The sequence below is a fragment of the Anabrus simplex genome, chromosome 8, assembly GCF_040414725.1.
Source record: "Anabrus simplex isolate iqAnaSimp1 chromosome 8, ASM4041472v1, whole genome shotgun sequence".
Lineage (NCBI taxonomy): Eukaryota > Metazoa > Arthropoda > Insecta > Orthoptera > Tettigoniidae > Anabrus > Anabrus simplex.
Window position 1 is genome coordinate 199265859 of NC_090272.1, and position 17827 is coordinate 199283685.

At 40.5% G+C, this 17827-nt stretch overlaps 1 protein-coding gene across 1 annotated transcript in view; it reads right to left on the reverse strand.

Moving 5' to 3' along the window:
- Window positions 1-2671: 2671 nt before the first annotated feature.
- Window positions 2672-17827, reverse strand: part of LOC136879363 (putative fatty acyl-CoA reductase CG5065) — a 99410-nt gene continuing 84254 nt past the window's right edge. The window contains exon 7 of the mRNA XM_068229093.1: window positions 2672-2948. Within this exon, the coding sequence (XP_068085194.1) occupies window positions 2816-2948 (133 nt within the window). The 3' untranslated portion in view covers window positions 2672-2815. The remainder of the gene's footprint in view (window positions 2949-17827) is intronic.

The following is a 17827-nucleotide window of genomic DNA, read 5'->3' on the forward strand; positions in this document are numbered from 1 at the left end:
TAATGGTGAATGCGACAAACAATTTCAAACATAAATCTGTTTATTTTTTTACATACATCAACATGCCAAGGTTTAAACAATCGGTGACTCCATAGTTGTGGCTTCTCTTAGTAAGTTCCTTTGTAAATAAACCATTTAAAATAAAAATCTTGATTTGTTTTGTTTATACATAAGTTTGGAATGAGTTTTCTAAGTACACCATTCTGGAAACATACTTGAACAAAATCAAAATTTAATTATAACATTTTCATCACTAATTTAACACCTACACTGAAAGATTTTTCTTTAAGGAACGGTCATCACACCTGGTCACCGTTCAGTACTTGAGGCCATGAGACACAAATCAACTACTAGTTGGTACGAAGAAATGACATGCATCTGGTGAAGGACTCCCAAGTTATCTCTTCAGCTAATGTTGTTTCTTAGCATATGCTCCTAGTCCTTGATGTTCACCTTTGGCTTTGCCATTTTGGGTGTAACGAATCTAGGAAGGCGTTTTGTGGACAAGCAGATTTGGTGGTGGAATGAACATGCATGCCATAAAATTCAAGAAGAAGCTGGCTCCACTCCAGGACTAGATATCGCCTTCTTAAATCGGCTGGCGAACGTGCTGTCGCAGCAGCTAAGTTTGAACACCTCCATGATCTTTATGAATGTCTCGACAGAGCTGAGAGCACAAATTATATATACAAGTTAGCAAAGTTTTGTCATCAGGGTACACAGGATGTTGTCCACGTCATGCACATTAAAGATGAACACGGACGTCTTCTGCGAAAACATGCAAACATTCTAAATCGCTGGTGAATTTACTTTGAAACAATCTGTAATGAGGAGTTCCAGCATCCATCAATTCAAACTGCGAATCCTGTAGAAGGAGCCGTACTTCCCATTGCAGCAGCTAAGATTATGGTTGATATCCACAGCATGAAAAATGGCAAGGCAACTGGACCAAATGACATCCCAACATATATTTGAAAGAAGTTGGGGCATCAAGGAGCAGTATTCCAAGCAGGGTTCTTTAATGAATGCCTTGAAAGAAATGAGGTCCCTACCACCTGGCGGGCCAGCATTATAGTACACATCCGGAAAGGTACAGGAGATGTCACTGTTTGTACCAATTACTGCCCTATTCTTCCCCTATGTCACACCATGAAAATCCTAGAGCATGCGACTGATGCCTGATTTTGTAGCATTCTTACCATCTCACCAAACGAGTGGGGCTTTGTGAAGGGCTGAACAATGATTGACACCATCAATGCTGTTAATAATAATAATTTTGTGTGGCTATTTCTAGTCGAGTGCAGCCCTTGTAAGGCAGACCGTCCGACGAGGGCACGCGGCATCTGTCATGTGTAGGTAACTGCGTGTTATTGTGATGGAGGATAGTGTTATGACTGGCGTATGAGTCGCAGGGATGTAGGGACAACACAAACACCCAGCCCCCGAGCCATTGGAATTAACCAATGACGGTTAAAGTCCCCAACCTGGCCGGGAATCGAACCCTGGACCCTCTGAACCGAAGGCCAGTATGCTGACCATTCATCCAACGAGTCGGACATCAATGCTGTTCATCTGATGATGGAGAGATATTTGGAAAAAAGAAGAACTGTCCACATGGTGTTTCTGGACTTGGAAAAATCATTCGATCGTATCCCACACGAAACTGTTATGGTACTCGCTTCGTTCCCATGGTTCTGTTCTGTGTGTTGCGCTGCCGGTGTCACTCAGCCGTTTAGCATTCGAGGGGGTGTCCGTCACCATTGCTGTTTATTCCCTGCATGGACTGCTGCTATACAGAACCCTCTGCCGTGGTCTCTGCTTTACACTGATGATGTTATGCTAGCTAGTGGCTCTCGGAACAGACTTGAACAACTTGAATACCAGTGAAAAGGAAGGCTGATCGTATTCAGACTATGGCTTAATCTCTCTAAGTCTGTATACCCAGACAGATGGCAATATTCTGGCCAGTGAAATTCCTCTTGCAAAGTCCTGTGAGTTCAGATACCTCTGTTCTCGCCTGTCAACTGATGGTGATACGCTCCAGGTCTAGTAAACGCTGCATGGCATAAATGCTGGAAGGTTACAGGTATTCTCTATGGCAGGAAGATATTTCTACATCTGAAGTCAAAGATATACCGCACAACTTTCTACCCAGTAGCTCTCTATGAGACAGAGTGTTGGCCTTCGACTACCAGGCACGAACAGATGCTTTATACCATGGAAATGAAGATAGATGGTCGCTGGGAGTCATATAGCTTGATCACGTCAAGAATGGAGCCATCTAGGTCTCTTTCAGAGTCGCCCCAGTATAGAACAAGACGCGAGAGATAAGGTTTTCCTGGTATGAGCACGTGGACATAACTGATACAACATCCATTGTGCAGCAAGCTCTCGCACTTAACCTTAATGGACGGAGACCAAGAGGAAGACCAAGATAATGCGGGATGGACTATGTACGTGAGGATATGCGGTATGTGGGCTATGACCTGCTGATACCAGTGACCAGGTGAAGTGGAAGGCCAGGTGTTGAATTATGGTGGACTCCGCATCTTGATGGGAAAATGCAAAGGAGGAGGAGGAGGAGGAGGAATAAAAATAACTGAAAGGCTTTAGAGTTTCAAATGTTTACACTTAGTTCCAAAAGCAACACTAAAAGAGACCTCACAGCTGTCATTATATTCTAACATGAACATGAATTTTCTTAAAACCTGACGAGCTGCCAATTTCTTCCAAAGAAGGCTCCAGGCCCATCAATTTGATGATGATAGACTGAGCCCAGAAATGGAGAAGATCAACCGATGTATGATTAAAGTTTCTATATGAAGAAGATTTTCCGACAAACAAAGAATACTAGAGACATCAACCTTTGTGGTATCGAGTAGGAGCTGCAGAACCAATACAGCAACCAACCTCCTGCCAGGCAGAGGAAGATGTGGACGTAGTAAAGTCTGAAACAAAACAGGACAAAATATCAGTATGACTTGGGCATGTGAGAATAAATGTTATGTTTGAAATGAATTATTACAACGCACATCACAGGTCATTAAAAATTTGTTCTTTACAGCTATTCCAAATTCACTGAAGGAGCAATCCGTAATCTTTGAAACGGACATTGCAGTTTTTTTTTAATTGTTAGGAGTGACGCGCAATTAAGTTTGACGAAAAAAGACCGATTAACATTGAACGTGATATTGTTTAGTCTGTTTCCAATGCTTACGAACCAAGGATTATGAAGACATCCAGAATGGGCGCAAGACGATGTGAAACAACGGTCCTCAGCAACATCGTCATGGAGTAAACAATGCTCGGGAGCCTCTCGAGGTTCGGACGATGGACAACCCACCATCACGATAAGTACACTAATTTGAAATATTTGTGAATGTGGAATATTTTCCTTTCTGTACATATGTAGATAATGTTGAGGTGGTCAATAGGATATTATTTAAATTAGGTTAGCTTAGTTGGGAAATGGAGACTAGAGAAGCAGATATAATGTCAAGCACCTTAACTTAATTTGTATTAGTGCATGCGCATGGGGTTACATTTTCAATGATCTTTGAGAGTGCTTTAGATAGAGGGGAAATGTTAATGTTTTTGGTAACCCAACGAAGTAGATTTTCTTCATGTTCAAATATTCACTTATATTTTATGATAGCATGATGAAAGAGTCCTCACAATTATTTGTTGTAATGTAGCAATTGCGGGAATAGCAATGCACTCTGTCTGTAAATTTAAATTTCTTTGTAGTTTAGTTCGCATGAATGGAGATAGTAATGGCTGTACATCTTTGTGTGAAAAGGCACTGTGCCTGGACTCGAAGTACCATCCACCCCATGTAGATAGGGTCCCTTTCTTATAACTAGTTGAGTTTAAATGCTTTATTTTATTAAAGTCTCATTACCTTACGTCTGAATATCTTTGAATTTTGAGTAATGTTTTTCGAGTGTGGGTAAAACCGTAGAGAAATCTTCTATGCTATGAGCCGTGTATGAACCCGAGCCCTTTGTGATGTAATGAAATGAGACGGCGCGATGTGATAATATGATTAAAGTGTGCAGAGAACGCAATACTTAATTTGAGCACTGAGAATGATATAATGGTGCAATCGAATGGAATAATAGCCGCAAAATTGTTCTTCAGAATATGCTTCATGTGAGAGTTTGTTTAAGACGAGATTCTCCGCCTGACCAGAGGCGAGCTCATACTTGAAGATTTATGACATTTTAGGGAGCGGCGACGAACGTGGTTTGCGTTTGAAGGGATGGCCGCGGTGAACGAGACTCTCTATACTTTGAAGGTTGAGTCAAATGTTCCACCTTTACAATACCAAGATTCTTTATTATCTAATTATTTACATATCATTTTTAAAAATATGACAGGACATATTTCCTCTAACTTGTAGACATCATCAGCCGCAAAAGTCTTTAAGAAGCAACAAGGACAAGGACAAAGCAACACACTAAAATAAATCGGGTAGCCGAATACGTCAATTAAAATGGTGAAGAGTGTTCAGGATTGTTCAGAGCACAACACTTAAAAATATATTGTTGACCTTAAAATTAAAATTGTCCATGTGGGATGATTCAGTAAAACTTGGCGTTAAAATTCTTCTTTTGAAGGTGCTGTGTTGACATGCAATGTTCTGTTGTGTCGGTGGAAGTTTGATAACGTGGTGCATAATGTTAAATCCAGTAGCATAAAAACGATGTGTAAGGAATCCAGTGAACGGATGTTAAGGTCGTCTTATTGGCATGATGCTGACATTTCTTGCTTCCCCAGGTTCCTGGTTGCTACCAGAACCAATAGTGAGGTCTGTCCTTTTCAATAAACACATTGAAAGTATCTACGGCAGACTTGAAAACTTGAAAGAAAATACTCAACGGTAGCTTGTTATTTAAGATGCGCAATGCAGTTCAGGCTGATCAGTTGCTCAAGTGGGACCACTTTAGTGAAATCGCCATCAAAGTAAGAAAGCAAAAACCTTGAATCTGGAACATGAAGTTACCTTCCTCTGCAGTCTCATCTTGATTGTATTGTATAACTATTGTCGCTTCTTTTCTTCTGTGCTTTACACACAATGCACTATCTGGATGCGTTCTTCTTTATGGGTTTGTGTGGAATAAATGTAACAAAATAGGCCCAATTTGCAACCTGCGATCTCATTGGGGAAATGCCCCCCTGTAGTCTACCTTATGCAGGGTATTCAGGTAAAGCTTCAGTTTCTATTACATATTTGTTGAGCCAGTTAGCCCGCCTGGTGGCCATGATCGTTAAGACGCTGACGTCTAAACGGTCTGACACCGAGTTTAGCCGGTTCGAGTCCCGTTGGTCGAAAAATTTTCACCATCAGAATGTTGGCCGGCAGGGTAGGGGAGGTGGTGGTATACAATTGCTAATCACTAGATTGCGTGCCAAATGCCTGGATTAAATTCCAAACCTCTCCGCAGTGCTCATATGGAGTGAGGGCATATGACGCTGTTGATGGTGATTCGTCCGTCGGATGGAGACGTTAAGCCTTGAGCAGACCCCTTGGTGCTATTCGAGAGGTGTAGGCTATGTGCCGGCACCGGGTTTCATATATCACGTCATTCATTTCATCTCATCTCATTAACTCCTCTGATGAGGTTGACGTCAGGAAGGGCATCCGGTAATAAAAATCCGCCAAGACAGATTCACCTCACCTCATACCCGACCCCGTAGGGAAACGGGACAAGGGTTGGACAAACACATTTGTTGAGCCAGTTACATTCTGAAATCAGTGAAATGTAGTTTTCTGCCAGTGATTTCCTTTTGGAGGACATAACTGTTGTATGTACAAGATTAAAACAAGTTTCCTGTACCCCCTGGCATACCTCCTCATGATTGGAAAATATGAAAGTTGTCGGTCTTGTCTGTCTATTCCATTAATGGAGCAGCTGTAGTCAATTACTGTCTTAGGTTTGATAGCAACTGATTTAGTTTTCCTGTTTATTTGGCCTGTTTGAGTCATTTCTACATACTCATGGTAAGTTGATAACATGGTTACAGCTTTCGTACCCATCCACTGAAGAGCCATTGGATTATGTGAATACGTAAGAAGAGGTTCGCTTTCTTTATTTTGTTTTGGTTTAAAAAATCATCTGGTATGTTTTTTCGAGTAATCCTAACTGTATCTACAGCATTCGTTTTATTTTCCACTAGCATCATAGAAAGAGGTGGCGAGGTATATGAATTATCTACAAAAACAGTATGTCCGTTGCCTAGGTAAGGTTACATGAGGTCCATAACCACAGCCTCGCTTGTTGGTGTTTCATATAATGTTTCGTGTGATTTCTTTCCAGTATAGACATTGAATCTTAAGCAGTACCCACCAGCAGATTAAAAGATTTTGTAAATCTTGTTACCGAAACAAGCTTTTTGTAGACGGTTGAACTGAATATAACTAGGACGACCTCGGAATTTCACAAGGCTTTCATCTGTTGCTATATCCTCCTGAGGATAATATGTGATCCTGATGACTGGCTGGAGTTTAGATAATCTGTTATCAGGATCACATTTTTCATTGTCTGTAAAGTGCAGGAATTTTGAAAGGAGCAAAAATCTGCTGAATGGCATAACATCAGAAAATAAACGAGTGGAAACTGATTTGTGAACCGACCAGTAAGACTGAAGGGTAGATTTTCTCACTTGCCTCAGCAGAATACAGAGAGCAAAATACCCCTGAATTTCACGTGAAGTGGTTTTGGCATTTGAATTGCTATTGTAATACAGAGTGGCATACCTGCTTGTTTCGCTCGCAACCTCTTCCAGTACGGTATGTTGTTATATTTGTGAGGCAATTCTGTATATTACGAGTAGTCATGAAAAATGGATTTCTTTGTGTTTTTCTGTCCTTTTCTCCCCCTTTCCAATGTTAGTTGTTCATGCTTTTAGTACTACTAGCACTCGGCACTGCAACATTACAGTCATCCCTATTACTATCAGAATTTTCTTATTCACTGTCACTTTTCTTGCATCCACCACTGCTACTGTCATCACTGACACTAAATAATTCTTCACAACATGAAGTTTCTGACTCACTTTCATTATCACTTCTGTTCAGAATATCCAAAATATCACCGCTAAGTGTTACGTCGAACCCGAAAATCTACCCGATATAACGGAATTCGTCAGATAGTTACACAGGTGATGACTTTTATTATTTTCCACAAACTTAAAACTTTATTTTCATCGTTATTTCTCGTACAAAAACAAAAACTGTTCTCAAAACCAAAGAGTGCAAAATCTGGTGGGTGCATTCCATTTAGTCTCTGGATGTAACATTCCTCCCACCTTTTGGTTTTCTTTATTCCCCTGTTAACAGAAAACCAAAATGAACCAAAAAAAAAATAATCTAACAGTCATTTCACCTTCACAGTTTAACAAGACAAGAACTTATCACAAAACTTAAGTCCTATATCGTGCAGGGAGTTTCACCAAACGTCCACTTTTCGTTTTCACTTCATCTTTTACAGCAGAAATAACACTTTCTTGCTCATTATCTCCATCATCTTCGACGTGTAAGGTATCCTCCGATGAAGTAATCTCCAGTGGGTACAAACGTTGAATGGGCATGATGATGTCCCGTCCAGTAGTCTGCACTCGAACCACTATTGTGTTACCATCTTTACCAGGAAACGTCTCAATCACTTTACCCAAAGGCCAATCGAGTCTTTTCCTTTGATCAGAGCCTACTAACACAATGTCACCAATCTTTAGCATCCTTCGACACTTTCCTTTAACTTGCGGATGTACTAAAAGGCTCAGGTAATCATCACGGAACCTTTTCCTCAATTCCTCCCGTAACAGGTACTTGGCCCGTCTTCTGAGATCAGTCTTGTCAAGGCAATCCAGATCAGGGACTCCAATCGACCGGTTGTCCTGCAGGAACATTGCAGGAGTCAGTGGCACTAAGTCGCTTGGATCCTCAGACAGGTACGTCAAAGGCCTAGAATTTACCACATACTCCACATCGCATAAGACAGTCAAAGCCTCTTCGTAGGTGAGAGAGGCTCTTCCCAATGTCCTCTTCAACAACTTCTTGACCATTTGAATGATCCTCTCCCACCATCCACCCCACCAAGCAGCCGTGGGTGGAATGAATTTCCACTGGATCTTCCTTGAAGATGTTTCCTCTTCTATCTTATGCCAGTCCAAAGAGTCAAAGGAATTCACAGCTCCTGTGAAGTTGGTGCCATTGTCACTGTATATAATTCTGGGTCGTCCCTGCCTTGCAATAAATCGTCTAAGTCCTTGAAGAAATGCTTCTGTGGAAAGGTTTAACACCAGATCAATATGTACAGCTCGATACACAGCACAAGTAAACAACAAAATCCAAGCTTTCTCTCCACCCCTTAAAATCAGCGGCCCAGCAAGATCAACCCCACTGACCTCGAAGACGGACGAATCTTTCACTCTATCTTCTGGCAATGGGGCAGGTACTACATCAATTTTCTTTGACTCAAATCGTCGACATTTGACACATTTTGTGATCACCCTTCGTACTGTCTTCCGACCTCTTAAGATCCAGTATTCTTCCCTTAATATTCTAAGTAACACCCCAACACCTGCATGAGAATATTGTATGTGGTAGTCTCTGATTAGAATCTCTACAAGTTTGTGACTGGAAGGCAGAAGAATGGGATATCTAAAATTTTCCTCATCTTCTCTTTGAACAATTTTAGTCTTCAGTCTCAGAAGACCATCTTGGTCCACAAAGGTGCAAAGGGAGTTCAGTCGTCGTCTTTCAGTTTCTTCCAGAACCCCTGTCTGGACAAGACCCAGGAGCCTTCTCTCCGCCTGTGCTAGTTCTGAAGCAGAGAGATCACCCCCGCTTTCACAACTGCTACGTTTCAATGATTTTCCAACAAATCGCAGTATCCATCCTATGAGCCTGACAATTTGAAAAAACTTGGAAAATCTTCTTAAGTACCAGGCATCTCCATTCTCCGCTGAGGAATTGATCAGTGATGGAGATATTTTTCTTCTCTCTTGTTTGATGATGTCATCATCCACGTTGACTTCTGATGTCGGCCATTCCCCTTCTGCCAACTTCAACCAGTGGGGCCCCTCCCACCATTTGGAGTCTATCAGGACTTCTACGGAACAGCCTCGAGATGGAAGGTCAGCTGGATTCTGCTCCCCAGGAACATGCCTCCAGTCTTCTTGTCTCGTCTGAGATCTAATCTCCTTCACTCGATTGTTCACAAATACTCCCCACGACTCATCTCTCTTGATCCAATACAATGCCGCTGAAGAGTCCGTCCAATAAAACTCGGAGATGTTCAAGTTCAGACTTCCTCTGAGCAAGTTTGCTAGTCGACTACCAATACAGCATGCCAGGAGCTCCAATCGCGGCATTGAAATTTCCTTCAGTGGTGAAACTCTTGTCTTTGCCATGACCAGCTGAACAGAAACAATCCCTTCAGTACCGGCACAGCTTCGTATGAAGACAGCTGCAGCATAAGCACTCCGACTGGCATCACAAAATGTATGTAAACTCCAGGTTTGTTCAGACCTGCTTACTACGAAATGTCTCGGTATTTTCACTTCAGAAAGTCGCCAAACTTCAGCTTCCATTTTCTAAACTTCTTCTGTACATCCTCTGGCAATGGATCATCCCACCCCATCTTTGAATTCCAGCTATCCTGAATGAGAAGTTTAGGGAATAAGGTCAGAGGACATGAAAAACCAATGGGATCAAAAATCCTCTGAGCAGATGACAAGATTTTTCTTCGTGTAACACATCCAGTCTCATTTTGAGGCCTCACATCACAGTACAATACATCTTCTTCCTTGTCCCATAATAATCCAAGAACAGGAGAAATCTTCTCAAACGTATTCTCTTTTCCCCTTGAGGTGTATTCCCAGCCACGTAGTTCAAATCTGGCTCCTGAAAGTAGTTTCATAGATTTCTCAACAAATTGGGTCGTATCCTCCTCTGAATGAAGGGATGTTACGCAGTTGTCGGCATAGAATGAGCTTTTTAATAGTTGTGCTGTTTCTTGCAGTTCAGGAGGGCTGTTTTCTAAATGGAGATCAAGAACAGCACCCAACAAGAATGGACTACACTTGAGCCCAAATACAGCTCGTCGATGTCGGAATATCTTGAATTTCTTCATGGAGGAATCCTCCCACCATAGGAATCTCAAGAAATCTCTGTCTGAAAGAGCAATAGAAATTTGCAGAAAGGCCCTTTTATGTCCGAAATTACTCCAATTTCACGACGGCGAAACCTGATCAGAATAGGTGGAATTTTTTCCAGCAGATTTGGTCCTTTCTCCAGGCACTCGTTCAGAGATGGACTTTCCTTCCCCCTGCAAGAAGCATCAAATACGGGTCTTAACGGTGTGGTTGAATTTTCTTTGAATACACCACTGTGAGGTAAATAGTGACATTTATTCTCAAGGTCTTGAAAGGGTACCTCTTCAAAAACCCCTTCTTGAAGCCAATCCTGAAACACAACATTGTATTCCTGATACTTGTTGCTACTCAACAGTTTGTTAGTTGTCGTCCTGCACTTCTTCTCAGCAATTTCCAAATTGTCGCGGAGCTCCTCAGATACCTCATTCCATTTTAGATGGACTTCGTAACGGCCTTCCTCGTCGATTGAGACAGTCTTCTTAAAATGATCCAAGGTAGCCATTTCTATTTCTTTCTTCGATGTCTTCTCAGCAGGATCCCTAATTCCCAGGGTGTCCAACTTCCATAAATCAGTGATTGCAGTGTTCAAAGTCAACATCGACGATACTACCATACTGGATGAGTCTGAGAGACTGTTCAGAGATAGCCTCCCCATAACAACCCACCCAAGTCGAGTCTCAACAGCCACTGGTCCACATTCCATGTTTTTATTCTTCCAGTGAGAAGTGTTCCGTAGGTGTCCGCTCCTAAAAGAAGTTCAATTTCAGGCGTCCCTTCTCCAGAATCAGAGAGAAAGATTCTATTTTTTTCGAGTTCTTTCATCCAAGGACCACTTTGGATTCTAGGCACAGTACCACAAATAATCGGTTGATCCAATACAGGGATCTTTGTAATGGAGTTGTATTACTCCATTACCTTAGAAGTACATATATTGGATTCCATTTATATAGTTTAATATTATGGTGTGCGTGTCCACGAATTAAGAGTTCGAGATACCATGGTCCCTTCTCGGATTTGCGCATGGGGAGCCATCTTGCGGTGGACTTGGTTATAGAAACACGAGGTGGCTAGTGTGTGCTGCGATCTGTCTGCGAAACGTGAAGTTTACCTGGCGAGGCACCGTGCTCGACAATGATGTCTGAGCGTTTTTGTTTTTTTAATTCTTGGGACTGAATTGAAGAGACGCTCTGAAGCTAAGCTCTTGGTTGTGGTTTAACGACAAGTTAATTATTCAAGAAAGGAAGATGATGGTGAATTTCGATCCGGGTTAATGGATTTCCACCTGAGCGTTAGGCTCGAAGTTTGGTTTGTTCCTTTTGAAAAGATTATTCACTTCTAACTATCCGACCTCGTAAGTAGATTCATATGTACTTCTGAACTGGGTTGATTTCGCCGAAGAAACTACTAATAATGACGTTTGAAGACATGGAGAAAATTTATGGCTATGATATCTGAGAAATGGAATATTTGATGTTTCGGACATTTGTTTTGAGCATTTAAAGTGAAGGACTTTTCCTACTGGTCTTGTTATGAGCTTGTAAAATTCAATCTAGGTTTGGGGTTTCAAGGTTCGATGGTAACTATGATATTAATTTTAACTTTGGGTTCTGTTACTTAAGGTTTCATGCGCATGAAGCAAGATTTTATATTTGGGGAGCTCCTCACTAGGTAAATATGTATGTAGTATCGGTGCAACCTAATTCATTTTTCTTATTTCCCTTTTAATAATAATAATAATTTTCTGATTCCTAAATTTTTCAAACCTATTCGAGGGTGTTAGGTAATGTTGGAATATTGTTAAGATGAAAACTTTTCTGTGGTTACTCGGTACTGGTGTAGCCATTTTGAATTACGGTGACTCTGTTTTGTTTCTGTACGATGTAATAGAATGCACACGTGGGTGGGCGTTGTCCTGTTGGATGTGACAGCCGAGGATCTGAGTTGATTATTGACGGCTAGAACCGTGTGCTGTAATGGTCTTGATTTTGCCGCCTAGTGGTGGACCGGTTGCTGTTTGGTGATATTCAAGTGATTTAAGTTTCGGTCTCTGATGTAATGTTCTCTTAGTTAATCCTTCTTGTGGATCATGTGCCTTCATTTGGATTATTTCTTGAAGATTACTGAAGTAATATGGGTTGGTAGGGTATGACCGAGATTGTCATTGGAGAAGTTTTCATCTTCAAGAGTGTAACTGTGAATTTATAGATTTTAATTGTCATTTGATTCTCTTTAATTAATGCATCGACCTTGATGGTTTAATTTTCAGTTAATTTTCCCTTTTAATTGATCCAGTTGCAACATTTAAATTTTAAATCAATTGTAGTTTGAGAGGTCGGTTATTTTTCTTTTGAAGATTTTGTTAATTAAAGTTTTCTTTTCTTTCAAATTTATTCAGTAGTTATTATTCCAGCCTTTAGCTAATTTAATTTGTTTTATTGATTCGCCTGGCCTCTTGGCCCTGTTGCTTCTACAAATTGCGACGACCTTCTATTGGGATTGCACGGTAAGTGATATGGTACCTATTATTTTTGTTTTCTTGGTACAATCCCTGGTCGTGCTATACGCTCTACCTTAGTATTTCTTGTTGTGAGAGTGTATTTGGTAGCAGATAGCGTGGTTGCCATAGCAACTACGTTCTGTTATTCTCGTTATTTGTGCTTAGTATCTGAGCACGTGTAATTTACTGAACTACTAATTGATACCTGGTGTATCACCTTTTCTTTTCATATTTCTTATGAATTATTGGCTAATTTAGCCAAGTCACAATGGTCTATTGGCTGGAATAATAAGGAGATTGAGACAAAAATTCAAGGTTGTGAAGGGAAAGGCAGACTTACGTTGGGTGGTAACTTCTGTGTTTTCTGTTTCATATCATTATGCCTGCACGTGCTGTGTTGTTGCCGCGAATGTTACGAAAAGGGGAGCTGCAGTACGAACTGCAAGTCCGCGGCTTGGTATCAACCGGTTCCATGGAGGGTGACGTTGCCTTGCTTCTGGCTTCCCTTGATTCTGCTGTGAAACCAGGTGACATGAACATCCAAGTGGGTGAGTCAGTGAATTACCTTTCAGTTTCAGTTAGTAAATTGTTAGTCTTTTTAAATCAGCTTAAAGAATGCAATCCATCTGACTATCAGTTGAGAAGGCTAAAGGCTCGAACTAATCACCTTATCAACAGGGTTCAGGATTTAATTTCCCTTGGGCCTGAAGGAGAGTTGATATCCCAGTGTACTTCCTTGTTGACTTCTGTCATCAACATTTCAGTTGAACTTGATTTAATGATTAGTACCAAAAAGGTTGGTCAATTGTCGTTGAGTGATGAAATTGAGAATAATGAAAGTAATTGCTTTGGTCAAGCTAATGAGAATATTTCTCCCCAAAACGTAACTAATCCGTGCTCATCTCATTGCTGTGGGCTAACTCCTGTGCTAGAGAATTTGTTGGTTAGGTCATGTTCGGCCCCAAACTCTATTAAAGATCTCTTTAAGGATGTAAAGGTCTTTTCTGTAGATTCCATTGACGAAACAATCAGATTCCTGCGGTTTCTGGTAGAATTATCTGAGTCGGCTAATGTGTATAGCATGGATGCTCTGGGGATTTTTAGAGTGTTATTTCCTAACTGTCAAGGTGTCCTTAAAAAGAAATTTCTAAGGCTATTAGCAGCAATTTAAGTGTAAATGAATTTCACGAGTTAATCTTGGCAAGGTTTATTCCGTCCCTTGCGTTACAAAGTCTAGTTCCAAAGCATTGTTATAGGACGCAGTACTTGCATGAAAATCTATTGGCCTATGTCTTGGATTTGAAATTTTATTGCGAGGTTTTTAAAATCATGGTACAGGAAGAAGAGATGGTAGCTTGTATAATCAAAGGCATTACTCCTCAATATCGGTCCTTTTTATCTTTGACTAAGTGCCCTAGTAATTTTGGAGAACTTGAGGAAGCCTGTACATTTGCCGAGGATGTAAAACATGGAGATGAGTCTAGGCACTCCAAGTATCCTCCTCCCTCTGTTTCGTGTAGGGCTAATAATTATACTACTCATCGTGTCATCTCTTCTTCATCCAATAAGGGGTATGCTTATGGATCTAAGGAGCACCCGAGAATATATTCAACCTAACCTCAGAGCATGGCCTTCTATCTCTATTTACTTGTGTAAAACGTTAGGTGTGGAATGGTGTGCTGTGATGTGTTGGGCTCTTTCATTATTATTAGCTGAGGTCTGTTACCTTGACATTGATGATGGTATATATTTATTTGGCCTTATTACCTTTTACTAACCACTGTTATTTTCATGTCGGTAACTGTACCTTGATTTTTGATATCTGATGATCGGGTGTGCACATCATGTTTCTTGAAAATTTATTTACTCTGTGATGTTGCTGTGCGCTTTGGTGTGTTCTTATTTTGAAATTTATTAACCTTATCTGACTTATAATTGTAATTTCTTAAATTTGGTTTGATTTACCTACTTCTAATGTGTAGTGAGCTTGATGTGTGCCGTTATATGCATCCGCTCATGGGTGATTAGGTCTGGGTTATGTCACAATCAATTAGTGATATGTTTTCGCCCTCGTGTGGAATTGGATATGAATACCATTTACCTTGTATGACTCTATCGTTACTGACCTGGTTAATGTTTTGGTTTACTCCTTGTGTCAACTGTTTATTGGGCAGTTACCATCATGGTTGAGCCATGTGGATCAGTATTTGATTGGGATGACTTGTTGGTCTCGTACCTAAACCTTAGTGTTTTTACTGGTTTTCCCTGTCTTAATTATTGCTTGCATGTGTTCTGCTATTTCTGATGTGTCGAAGCCACTTACTTATTGCAAGGTGTCGATTGGTTGTGAGGTATTCATCAGGTGTCTGGGCCACTTCAAGTTTCTCTAATCATAATTTGTTTTGTTGTGTATTGATTAATTTAGCTGGCATTTTATTAATTTCTGTTTTGATTTCATCCTGGGGTAAACCTTATTTGGTGTTTGATGTTTCTCATGCCTGACTGTCACTTGCATTGTTGTTATTGTGCGCCCACGTGGTAATTATGTACCTGATTCATGTGATCTGGTTCCTTCCTTCCTCTCTTCATGCATTGCCTGTTGATCCGACGTCCTCTAGTGTTTAATCTTTTTCTGTAAAGCCCATCTTATCTTTACTTGCCACTCAATGGCATTTTCTCTCAGTGGTTCTTATAATGTCTCTTGACATGCTTGTTGTCATCTTGCCGTGTTATTGGATTTGATATTTGGGTATGGGACTAAATAACAAATTCTTTAGCCGGTACTGGAATCCTACTAATGATGGTTTATGGGGGCCATTTGCGGTGTAACTGTCTTCTTCAAGGACTCTTGGGCATTTCCATCGACTTGACTTCAATTCCACTACTTATATTTTATTTACCTCGTCCCCTGGGGGAATATTGGGGGAGGTACCTGTTTTGCTGGGGAGCGACAGTGTGATCTTGACATCACCTATTTATAGACCGGGTAATGCCGAGGTTCTGCTAAGGACAACTGTGGTATATGTAGTTTGGGTCCTTGCTCGTTATTTCCCTGTTGGTTCTTCTAATCGAAGGATTTAATTTGCCCTTTTTAAAATTGGTTGGATGTTCCATGGTGGGATGAATTGTATCTGTGTTTCGGTGGAGTAGGCTAGTTACCTGATTCCAGATTGTGTTCCCTCCTGAGTTTCTGCTATCCCTGTTTCTATCCTGCTTCATCTGATGTCTCATAGCTTGGCGTTAATTGTTGATCTGTTGTGAAGACATCTTTTGAGCTCTCTTCATCTATTAGTACTAGTGGTCTCCGACTGATCGTGCCTATTTTTCCTCGCTATGAATTGTTTCAAATTTCTATCTTGGATTTTACTTGTTTGATATCTTGTTCTAGGTTACTTGAAACATAATTATTAATTGTGGATTGATTGCTTGTCCTTCTTCTTATTCTACTGGGTGATGTATTTGTGGAGGAAAGTTGAACCTGTGTTAGTAAAAAAAAAATTATTTTATGTTCTGGTCCGTCAATTATGTTCTAGTGTTTTGAAGTTGTGGTATAGTCTACTGATTAGGTGTTTATGCCATCTTGAAAAACGGAAGTATAAGGGAAGTTGTGTTAAGTGATTTCATCCTGTGGAAGTATTGAATATTCGTGTGGACTTCACGTTGTAAGGTGCTCTGGTATCCTGCCTATTCATTGCTGTTATCATCATTTTCTAAGGTGTCTGGAGGGAAATTACTACTTGTTTTACTGTATATTGTTTAATTTGAGTTGTAGGTTCATGTTATGTACTCAGAGTTTTCCTTCTTCCGTCCGTTATGGTAAGGTAGTATTGGGATGATGAAGGATTCATGACCTAAGGAGTGTATCTCCTTTTGACCTGTAGGGTATGGTTTCTGATCCTTATTTTGGATGTGGGTTTTGGTATTATGGGGGTTGATTTTGAGAATAATGTTGGGGTGGCATTATGGTTTCGTTGAGAGGTGACTGTGTTCCTCTGAAGTCATGATGGTGGTTATTGTGGTTGTGATGATATTGGGTGGGCACTCTGTGATTTGTGAGATGCTGTCGAGGATTTGTATGTCCTTTACCTTCGTGGCTGACACATCGGCACTGGTGATCATTTGAGTGGTATTGAATTGTTGTTATTGGAGTTACTAGTATATCGGTTGTTGAAGTGTGGACACCTGGGGGAGGTTGTACATTGCCTTTTATGTTCTCTTGGTGTCAAGGTGGATTTGGTGAAAACTCATTTTATGTATCTACAACTCTTTTTTTTTTAATTCTTAACTAATATGTTAATTTTGATAATTGTGGTCTTGCTCTTGATTCAACTTCTCATATTCTCTGCCATAACCCGTTCATCTGAAGTCTTCCTATTAATTCTAGGATCTCTAAGTTCATTTCAATTATCCTGCCTGTCTAGGGCATTTTATAATGGGAGTCTCATCTGAATGATGTCGTTGGTATGGTAAGTTATCGTTCTGTTATGAAGAAGAATGAGTATGAGATTATTCGGTTCGTGCAGTCGGTACTGCAGTCATCGATCCTCTACCTCCATATGGGGGCTTGTAGAAGGAGTATGTGATTTCAGAATTGTGTTGTCTCCCGTCTTTCTCCTGGTCATTTTCTGTCCCGGTGTAGGTGTTCATATTGTATGTTAATTGCCTGGTAATCGCTGCTAGTTCGGTTGTTGATGACCCACCTTACGCGTACCCTACATCTGAATTGTGCATATGTCTCCAACTGTAATTAACCTTTTACCATGGCTCTGAACATTGATATCTTCTACTCTAGTTTATTTCTCTATACTAAGCATGTTGGTTCCGTGTCCTTCTATTTATTCTTGTTCTAGTCATTCACCTTCTCTTTGGAATGAGATTATGTGTACTGGGGTATGGAAGTTGATCCTGAGTAAGTGTTGAGTAATTGTTGATTTCTGAACTAGAAATGATTTCAAAAGAAATTTTGGTGGGGGACTATGTAATTCTACTTGTTTCCTGGGCCTTGATTTCACGGGATGTATATGTGTGTTAAATTTAACTGTATTGTAATGTTATTTCCTCCTTATTCTTGCTGTTGGCATGATTATTGATTGTGTGTTGTCTAGTTATTTATGTAATATTCCTTGATCTGGAGTTCATGCCTCTATAATAATGGAAACTGATGATAAG